Source organism: Atractosteus spatula, chromosome 9 (genome assembly GCF_055471065.1).
Source record: "Atractosteus spatula isolate fAtrSpa1 chromosome 9, fAtrSpa1.hap1, whole genome shotgun sequence".
Classification (NCBI taxonomy): domain Eukaryota; kingdom Metazoa; phylum Chordata; class Actinopteri; order Semionotiformes; family Lepisosteidae; genus Atractosteus; species Atractosteus spatula.
Window position 1 is genome coordinate 42332453 of NC_142714.1, and position 10405 is coordinate 42342857.

General features: G+C 43.5%; 1 protein-coding gene across 1 annotated transcript; it reads left to right on the forward strand.

The window, feature by feature from the left end:
* Nucleotides 1–1822: 1822 nt before the first annotated feature.
* On the forward strand, nucleotides 1823–10191 carry LOC148828599 (ankyrin repeat domain-containing protein 46). Its single transcript, XM_088924580.1, has 4 exons — nucleotides 1823–1949; nucleotides 2679–3021; nucleotides 3123–3281; nucleotides 6630–10191. The coding sequence occupies exons 2-4, from the start codon at nucleotides 2711–2713 to the stop codon at nucleotides 6844–6846; spliced, it is 687 nt and encodes a 228-aa protein (XP_088780706.1). The 5' UTR covers nucleotides 1823–1949; nucleotides 2679–2710; the 3' UTR covers nucleotides 6847–10191.
* The last annotated feature ends 214 nt before the right edge of the window (nucleotides 10192–10405 follow it).

A 10405-nucleotide genomic window follows, 5' to 3' on the forward strand; every position in this document is an offset into this window, starting at 1 on the left:
TTCTTAAAATATTTTAGAGATTTTTTTCTTCACCCAAAAGCAAAAACACTCCAGTAACTCTTGTCCAGATATTTATGTCTTTCCACCACCATGCTTGATAAAAGAGCAAGTACAGTCCAGAACGGTTGCCCAAAAAAGAATGAATCCCAAAGTGTAAACAGATACTGTACTTGACAGTAATATAGCTGCCCACCCTCTTCAAAACTGTTCCTACTCTTCAGTTTCATTGTATGATCCAGTATTACTGTAATTTCTGAGCTTTGTATTGTAATGCTTTTGTTTTAACAACAATAGTCTGTACTTTCAGATCCTGGAATTTGTAGCTGTTAGTGCTTTCGTGTGGTGGTTGTGCTACATAATGTTATTGCAGCACACTGATTTTTTACATATCACATTTTCTTTTCTGCAGTATAAGAACTGCACAGGATGGGCCCATCTGCGATATATAAATAAGTTCTTTAATACAACATAAAGGCAAAGTCCCACAAACATAATCAACTATGAACACATGGGTTTTTCTAAAGGTAATACAGTCATCTTCAGTATTTTCCCAGTGTCTTACAATACAGTACTTGTTTTTTCAGTGTATAAAACAATCAATGATTTGGTTGCATTTGATCCCAAAAGTGCTTTACACATAGGAGGGGACCCACATCTCCCTCACTAAACTACACCATTCTGCACCAGCAATACCAACATACAGCAGACCAGGTGGTGAGGAGAGAAATTATTTCACCATTATTTCACCCTAAATTATTTCAGTTTAGGGGAGACTTTAAGAAGGCCTGCATTTCCACATTGAATCGAATGTATTCAGAAAACTGGGGTTAATATCCCTAAAATTTGGAAAAGTGCTATTTATTTTTACATTTAATGACCAAGAAGTCAGGAACTCAGTTTGAAAGTCTCAATGAAAGACAGCACCTATTTCAGCACACTGTCCCTGTCACCACACAGGGACATTGGATTGTAAATTATTATAATTAATATACTATATCACACTGTAACTCACAACTGGCAATCCACTGAAGCTAAGCAGGTGTGAGCCTGGCCTGCACCTGGATGGGATACCTCCTTGGAAAAGCTATGGTTGCTAGTGGAAGAGGTGTTAGTGGGGCCAATAGGGGCCATGTGCCCTATGGTCTATGTAGGCCTTAATGGGGACACTACACTTTAAAAACGCTCCATCCTTTGGATGAGATGTGAAATTGAGGTCCTGACTCTGTTGTCATTAAAAATCCCAAGGCACTTCTTGAAAAGAGTAGGGGTGTAACCCTGGTATCCTGGCCAAATTGTTACCTGGCCTCCTAATAATCTATGACTTGGCTTAATTACTCTGTTCTCCAACCCACTGATAGCTGATGTTTGGAGAGCCTACTGTGCACAGTTTGGTTGTCGTTGCGTCTTTAAGGTGGATGCTGCACATTATGCAAGAAATTATTCTTTATTATTATTATTAAATTCTGTTATGGGGGAAGAGAACCACCTACTGGTCCACCAGTGCTACTTATAGCAGGTGCCCAGTTTTAATGGAGATCTACCATTCCAGTACTGACCAGGCCCAGCCTTTCTCAGCTTTTCAGATCTGGCTACACCTTCCTAATTTGCCCTCTACTATTACTACATTGAGTCTTTATACCTTATATGATGTTAAATTCTATTTTGAAACTTGTAATGATACCTTTTTTTATTTAAAACGGTGATTCTGACTTGTAGATTTAGATTGCTGTGTCTTATATAATGATGGGTCAATCTCCTCTATAAGTGAGTAGGCGGCTCCTGACTGGGGTAACCATGGAAACGAGACAGCTCCCACTGCCGTAAAGCACCCTGATGTAGACGTGAAATTGTCAGGTCCGTTTACGGGTGGTTTGTGTCGTCTTAGATCGGCAACAACATAAAAGGGAAAAGAGGCATATATTTTCGGTTCTTTTGCAAAACATAATCAGGTAATGGGTAAAACTGCTGCTTTCGGGACGTTTGCTTAAGACTGGTTATGTAAATACGATGCATGTAAGCGAGTCGTCTTGATGATTAAGGTTTTTTGAAAGGATGTTTAGAGCAGAATCCAATTTAGTGGATCTGTGACGGCTTAGGTGCATCCTAAATTATTTATTTTCTTTGCTAGCATGTTTTTATATTTTATACGAATCTTGGCGTGCATCTGTGCTCAAACATAGGCATCACCCGTTAAGGTACGTCTCGGTTTAGCTCGAGAGGTCCAGGCGATGCCGTGTGTTTATTTGTGATGTAATGGTTTACTATCGGCTCTCCGTTGCGGTGCAGAGTTGGGGCGTACTGTACCTGTAGGATCGGTGTGTACCCAGATGAGCACATCCGATTCGAAGGGGGCAGATGTGAACTGAGAGTTTCACTCGCCTTTTCTGCGCTTGATGGAGATTTCGCTCTTTATCTTACGATGTTTATGGGACCGCACTCGTGACGCAGTAATTTTGTATTAAAAATAAAAACAAATCCCGAAAAATGTACGGTTAACGAAGCGAGAAAAGATTTAATACATGTTTTAAGGGTTCATGTCCAAATGATGACAGGCTCTCATAGCACAGTGCGAGTTTGAGGGTGTGACAGACGCGCCGTGTATCTTACGCCTACACCACTTCCACTAAAAGTTAACTTTCTAACACACCGTTCCCGGCGCTTGTTTTCTTGTCCCGCAGGTACCCTGGACTTTACCGACACCCACTCAGACATGTCGTATGTCTTCATCAATGACTCCTCCCAAACGAACGTGCCCCTGCTGCAGGCTTGCATCGACGGGGACCTGAACTACTCGAAGCGCCTCCTGGAAAGCGGCTTCGACCCCAATATCCGGGACAACCGCGGCCGTACGGGGCTGCACCTGGCGGCGGCCCGCGGCAACGTGGAGATCTGCCGGCTGCTGCACAAATTCGGGGCTGACCTGCTGGCCACGGACTACCAGGGCAACACCGCGCTGCACCTCTGCGGCCACGTCGACACCATACAGTTCCTGGTCTCGAACGGGCTCAAAATTGACATCTGGTAGGTGCAGACCCCCGTCTGTCCCATGTCAAAGTGCTGGAAACTCTTCCACCCTTTGGGAGGCTGGGGCCTCAACCTGTCTCCTTGTGTTCCTGGCACAGCAATCACAACGGCGCCACTCCCCTGGTGCTGGCGAAGAGGAGAGGCGTCAACAAGGACGCCATCCGGCTGCTGGAGGGCCTGGAGGAGCAGGAGGTGAAGGGCTTCAACCGGGGGGCGCACTCCAAGCTGGAGTCCATGCAGCTGGCCGAGAGCGAGAGGTGGGTGTGGGAGGAAGAGTGATAAAGCCTTTTGGAATGCTGCTTGTGTACTGTTCTTATGGGTCTGGCAGGCTGCCGAGACCCAGTTTCTAGAGTTCCGCCCAAAGCTGTAGTACTTTGTCTTGTTACTTGTGTGTGATTTTGGTAGTATGAAACAGAATGGTACATGAGGAGTGCACCTGTGATTTTTAGGCACATTTACTGAAGCAGAAAGGTTATGAGACTTGAGCTTTCTAAAGGCTATTCCATCAGTGCTCTCTACAGTTTGAATGCAAACAGCCTCATAACTTTACCTCTTTACCATCCGGAGTGGTTGATGTTAATGTGTTTTGCTAGCTAATGATCAACTTGAAAAGACTTCTCCTTTCCTGTACTGGCAATACTGTTTAATGAGAAAAGACCTTCCAAACGTTTTACCTCAGATAACCTGAGAACACATATATCTGCGTCACCTGATACTGGTAAGTTCAAAAACAGGGCATTGGCATTGGCATTGAACTTCAGCAGACATATCACCCTGCAACTCTTAACTGGCAACCCACTAAAGCTCAGCAGGTGTGAGCCTGGTCAGCACCTGGATGGGAGACCTCCTGGGAAAAACTAAGGTTGCTGCTGGAAGAGGTGTTAGTGGGGCCAGCAGGGGGCGCTCACCCTGCAGTCTATGTGGGTCCTATTGCCCCAGTATAGTGATGAGGACACTATAGTATAAAAAGGTGCTGTCCTTCTGATGAGATGCAAGACTGAGGTCCTGACTCTCTGTGGTCATTCCCAGGGCAATTCTCGAAAAGAGTAGGGTAGGTATTGGTCTTTACCAATCTTGGCCCCCTAATAATCCCTAATCTATGAATTGGCTTCATTACTCTGTTCTCTTCCCTACTATTAGCTAATGTGTGGTGAGTGTTCTGGTTCACTATGGCTGCAGGTACACTGGTGGTGGTGGGGAGTCTCCATTACCTGGAAAGCGCTTTGAGTGGAGGGTCCAGAAAAGTGCTATATAAGTTCAAGCAATAATTATTATAAATGCCTTGCCTTCACCCCAAATTACAATAATCTGTGCTGTAAACTTTAAAATAGCAGTTTTAGACACTGAGACACTAGAATGTAACGGTAGTGTAACTGTTAGTGTCACAATTCATAGGTACAGTGCCTTGCGAAAGTATTCGGCCCCCTTGAACTTTTCAACCTTTTGCCACATTTCAGGCTTCAAACATAAAGATATAAATTTTTTATTTTATGTGAAGAATCACCAACAAGTGGGACACAATTGTGAAGTGGAACGAAATCTATTGGATTTTTGAAACTTTTTTAACTAATAAAAAAATGAAAAGTGGGGCGTGCAAAATTATTCGGCCCCTTTACTTTCAGTGCAGCAAACTCACTCCAGAAGTTCAGCGAGGATCTCTGAATGATCCAATGTTGTCCTAAATGACTGATGGTGATAAATAGAATCCACCTGTGTGTAATCAAGTCTCTGTATAAATGCACCTGCTCTGTGATAGTCTCAAGGTTCTGTTGAAAGCGCAGAGAGCATCATGAAGACCAAGGAACACACCAGGCAGGTCCGTAATACTGTTGTGGAGAAGTTTAAAGCCGGATTTGGATACAAAAAGATTTCCCAAGCTTCAAACATCCCAAGGAGCACTGTGCAAGCGATCATCTTGAAATGGAAGGAGTATCAGACCACTGCAAATCTACCAAGACCTGGCCGTCCCTCTAAACTTTCAGCTCAGACAAGGAGAAGACTGATCAGAGATGCAGCCAAGAGGCCCATGATCACTCTGGATGAACTGCAGAGAACTACAGCTGAGGTGGGATAGTCTGTCCATAGGACAACAATCAGTCTTACACTGCACAAATCTGGCCTTTATGGAAGAGTGGCAAGAAGAAAGCAATTTCTCAAAGATATCCATAAAAAGTCTCGTCTAAAGTTTGCCACAAGCCACCTGGGAGACACCCCAAACATGCGGAAGAAGGTGCTCTGGTCAGATGAAACCAAAATCGAACTTTTTGGCCACAATGCAAAATGATATGTTTGGCGTAAAAGCAACACAGCTCATCACCCTCAACGCACCATCCCCACTGTCAAACATGGTGGTGGCAGCATCATGGTTTGGGCCTGCTTTTCTTCAGCAGGGACAGGGAAGATGGTTAAAATTGAGGGGAAGATGGATGCAGCCAAATACAGGACCATTCTGGATGAAAACCTGTTGGAGTCTGCAAAAGACCTGAAACTGGGACGGAGATTTATCTTCCAACAAGACAATGATCCCAAACATACAGCAAAATCTACAAAGGAATGGTTCACAAATAAACGTATCCAGGTGTTTGAATGGCCAAGTCAAAGTCCAGACCTGAATCCAATCGAGAATCTGTGGAAAGAGCTGAAAACTGCTGTTCACAAACGCTCTCCATCCAACCTCACTGAGCTCGAGCTGTTTTGCAAGGAAGAATGGGCAAGAATTTCAGTCTCTCGATGTGCAAAACTGATAGAGACATACCCCAAGCAACTTGCAGCTGTAATCGCAGCAAAAGGTGGCTCTACAAAGTATTAACGCAAGGGGGCCGAATAATTTTGCACGCCCCACTTTTCATTTTTTTATTAGTTAAAAAAGTTTCAAAAATCCAATAGATTTCGTTCCACTTCACAATTGTGTCCCACTTGTTGGTGATTCTTCACATAAAATAAAAAATTTATATCTTTATGTTTGAAGCCTGAAATGTGGCAAAAGGTTAAAAAGTTCAAGGGGGCCGAATACTTTCGCAAGGCACTGTAAATTTTTAACCACCTTATGTAAGGAATTTACATGTTCCCCACCAACTCCCCTTCATTTTTGGTATGCCCTCACCTTCCTATGACTTCCTGGTGAGGGTTACTGGTATTTCTGCATTGTCCTTGGGGATCTGTCTGTGCCCTCTGTGCTCTGCAATGGCCTGGCCTCCCAGCCAGGGTGAAGTCCTGCCTGGATGGGCTCTGGGTTACCATGAGCAGGTATTAGCAGGAGCAGCTGCAAGGATTCTGGGCCAAGAGCTGGAAGATTGTGGGTTCAGTTCCCACAGCGAACTGAGATACAGCTGTTGTGCCCTGCTGGAAGGGGTGACGAGGCTGGACCCAGTTAAATAGGGTAAGGCCACCCTGGAGGTCATGCAGCACAGGGGTACTCTTTCTTTTTCCACATTATTTTTGGTCCCTGCTGACCTCACGCCAGTGCTCCTGTCCCCTCACCTGGGGCGTGGACTTCTTACTGGTGCTTACACAGCTTAACAGGAGTTGAGGTAGTCAGATCCAAGACCAGTGCACCTGGTCGATGGTGTACCTCCATTCTGAAGTATTGACCCGTGTGTCTACAGCGCGATGGAGAGCCACTCCCTTCTGAACCCCAACCTCCAGCACAGCGAGGGGGTGCTCTCCAGCTTCCGCACCACCTGGCAGGAGTTCGTGGAGGACCTGGGCTTCTGGAGGGTGCTGCTGCTCATCGTGGTCATCGCCCTGCTGTCTCTGGGCATCGCCTACTATGTCAGCGGGGTGCTGCCCTTCGTGGAGAACCAGCCCGAACTGGTGCACTAGGAGGACTCCGGTGGGGGCGGGGACGGGGTTTCTCCTTCATCATTGTGGACAGACTGTGCTCTCTCTCTGTTCACTCATCCCACTTCACTTTTACCATTGGCCACTGCAAGGTGCTGCCTGCTCATTCCACATAGGCTGGAGTTTCGATTTAGATACTTTCCTTTGCTGTAAACTGCCCAGCAATGGCTTCAGTGCTTTTTCAGGTAACGTAGCGTCTTATGTAAAAGTCGAGGGGTGGCGGAATGCACTTCTTCTCCAGAAGTGTGTGCAGAGTAAGTACTTCAGGGGAAGCGCACATCATTGCGAACAATGACCACATTTTACAGCATTATCAATAAGATGTGCTGTAATATATAGCAAGAAAGGCATCTCCAACTATGCTTCACTTTTGATTGAAGATAGGGAGTGTTAGTTGCCTCTAGAAAAAAAAATGTCAGACTAGGCTAGCCTTCTTCACGAGATGAAGATTGTTCTTTTTCTTAAAAAAAAGAAAAGAATTCTTTAAATTAAGGACCACTTCATTTTAGGCTTTCGGATTTAGATTTTGTTTGGTTAGACCTGAACTGTCTTACTGTTCTTCTCCATCCAGGAGATGGAATTGCGTTTCACTGCGGCATGATCCACTCACAGCCCAAGGCCCAAGGCAAACCCTAGGTGCCAGTCCTGTGAAGCTGTTAATTTGATTGTGAATATTCACAAACCCTCCATTGTTCTGTAATTCTTGCAGTCAGTCCTCAGCAGGTCGGTCATTATTGAATTAATCTTTATCAGTGCTAAGGTATGATCTGTGGTTTGTGATGTAACCTGCATCAGCTGCTATCCAGCTTGCATGCCAGAATTTGTCCCAATAATAGAACTCCTGGTTGAGCAGTTGTCAAAGATCTTCTGAAGATGTGGCAATACAGTCTACTGGTCTACTAACTAAATCAGGTACAGGCTGTCTATAGCAGTTGCTCAATGTTCAGGAACAGTAGTACTGTAGATCTGATTCTGCAAGTCTATAATAGTCTCTCTAGTAAGGCATCATTACCAGTATTTGTTGGTCTAGCTTTTTATTGTATAGATGTTACTGATGTTAAGGTTAAGCAGAATGGAGCAAAAACACTTGGAGAAAGGTTATAGCTTGAATATCATGCACATGAAGTTCTCCATTCTCTTCACAGTAAACCTTATGCGTAGAATTATGGGTAATATTCCTCGTGCAAGACAAGCATAATGTACTTGCAAAATCATTACTAACAATAAACATTTTACAGCATTAGCATTAAGATACAGTATATATACTGTAGCAAGAACAGCCTCTCAATTAATGCTTCGCTTTCAATTAAAGATAAGAAATGTCAGTTGTCTCTGTCTCCAGTATCATTTCTACATGAAGTTACTGGAGGAAGTTTCGTGTCTGGTTGAAGCAATGCATCTTGCATAGAGATATTTCTTTAGTGTAACCCTTTATTAATTTCTTAAGAAATACATTGGATCTCTTGTTTTCAAAGCCAGTGGGAAGGAGGCTAAATAATGTCCTTTTAGGCTTTCTTTAAATAGCAACTATTTTCAGAACAGATATTCTATCTTTTTTCTTATACAAAATGAGGCAGACATTTTTCAAGAGAGAGAAGGGGAAAATTCATTTAAGGTTTCCACAGTAAGAAAGTGTTGTAACATTTTATTCTTAAAGCTATCCAACTTAACAACCACAGCTAATAACAGCAGCACATTAACCATGATAATTGCAGCACTGCTGGCATATCACCTTAATTTTCTGCATCTTGAGTGGTCCGTCATTAAGTCTGACGGACAGAATCCCTCTGGGCTCCTAACCGTTTAATTGGTCACTTCTCAGGGATGTCTGCCTGCATTTTCTCCTCTCTGGGTTTCAGTCACTCTGATCTTCACAACAGCCCACCACTTGTTCAGTTATACCTATAGTGGCTAATCCTGTTTGGCCAGGGACACATCTGTGTTAAATTGCCACTTGAACCCCTCACACCGTTTGGTTCCTCATTCTCTCTCCTCAAGACCACAAACTTGTCTGCTGATAGTGAAACCCAGGAGTACACAGAACCCTCCCCCCCCCCCCCCCCAATTCCCATGCTGCCTAGATTCCTTTCACTCACAGCTGTGGGAAACGAATGTGATCCTACCTTGCCAGACAGTGTCCTACTCCTTCAGGTGCTTGCCGAGTCCCACAAGCCTATAAAGCCAACTCAACATGCTTCCCCTGAGCTCTCACTCTTTTTCTAGACCGCAGCCCAGATGCAATTAGAAATCCTCTTCCCCCTGCCTGTTCTTCTTTACCTTCCCATTAACCCAGGGGAGAGGTCAACCCCACTCAGAGTCTATCCCGTCTGCTTCTCTCTAGTTGATCTCACTACCTCTGGGTGCCAGTTTTTGGGGTGCATCCAATTTGTAACCTGACTTTTCTCCTTGATTTCCCCCATTGCCACACCTCACCAAAACACAGATTCACAACATAGCTGAAAAGCTTCCTATTTTAACTTCAAAATGTGGAAATGCATGACTTGTAAGTACCACCCATAATGGCTGTAGTTTATTAGAAACTGATGTACTATAATAAGTGGATTGACCAGTAAACTTGAAACCAGATATGGAAAGATGGTTGAATAAATACATCAGAGAGTGGAGGCCACTTTGAATAAGTTATCATGGCACTGTTAGCCGACAGCACAGCCTATTCCTGGTTAGGTCTTTGAACCAAATCTGCACTTGGACAAGAAACTGTCTTGCACAATACCAACCCTTGCCCGTTTCTTGCAGCTAGATAAGAGTACAGTAGTTTCAAAACAATTGCAGTAAAGAGTTAAACTTATTCCAGAGGGCAGGAGCTTGGTTTGAGAAAGTATTTTCTGGATTAGCCTGGTCTGGGATTTTAAGGACTTTCAAAGAGATTTAAAGGTGACTAAGTTTTGAGATAATGGGCTACAGTTGAACATTTTAAGTTTATCATTAAATCTGTAGGTTTTCATTGTCTTTCTTTTACATCATTTGTTGTTATGGATTCAAGTCTTTTCCCTTTTGTTTGTAATGAGCTTGTTTTTTAACTTGTAAATAAAAGGGCTTATCCCAGTGTTAAGGAATTTAGACCTGACATAGGTGGTTTAAGATGGTTTTCAGCATGAATTGGTTCTGTGTGCAAGTTGATCTGGAATGGTAACAACCTGTATACTCACATTTAGACATGAAACAGTTTGTGAAACCTTCATATTTGATCATTGTTTTTTGCACATTATAATTTTGTAGTTGTTTATGACTGCATTTTCAGTGTTGTGTTGTAGAGTTTATTTCTTATCTTGAATAAACAATTAAAGCATAATCTTTTTCTCTTAACTTGGCCTTTGCAGCTTATTTTAGTCAGAGTCCAATGCAATTCCTGGTGTTTCTGAAAATGGGTTTGATTGAATGGTCAGAGATATCAAATCGAACCCTGGGGCATAAGGTGAACAACTACCACAAAATTCTGCACTCACATTTCATCACTTGTTGGGTTTCTGTTAAGCATTCATAGCTTACACAGAAACAATCAGACCTGCAACTTTTGTCA

Excerpts from the sequence above, each read along its gene's own strand:
- LOC148828599 (XM_088924580.1), top strand. The coding sequence starts at position 2,711 with ATGTCGTATGTCTTCATCAATGACTCCTCCCAAACGAACGTGCCCCTG. Across the intron at positions 3,022-3,122 it reads GGGCTCAAAATTGACATCTG|CAATCACAACGGCGCCACTC; the intron begins GTAGGTGCAGAC and ends TTCCTGGCACAG. Across the intron at positions 3,282-6,629 it reads CAGCTGGCCGAGAGCGAGAG|CGCGATGGAGAGCCACTCCC; the intron begins GTGGGTGTGGGA and ends GTGTGTCTACAG.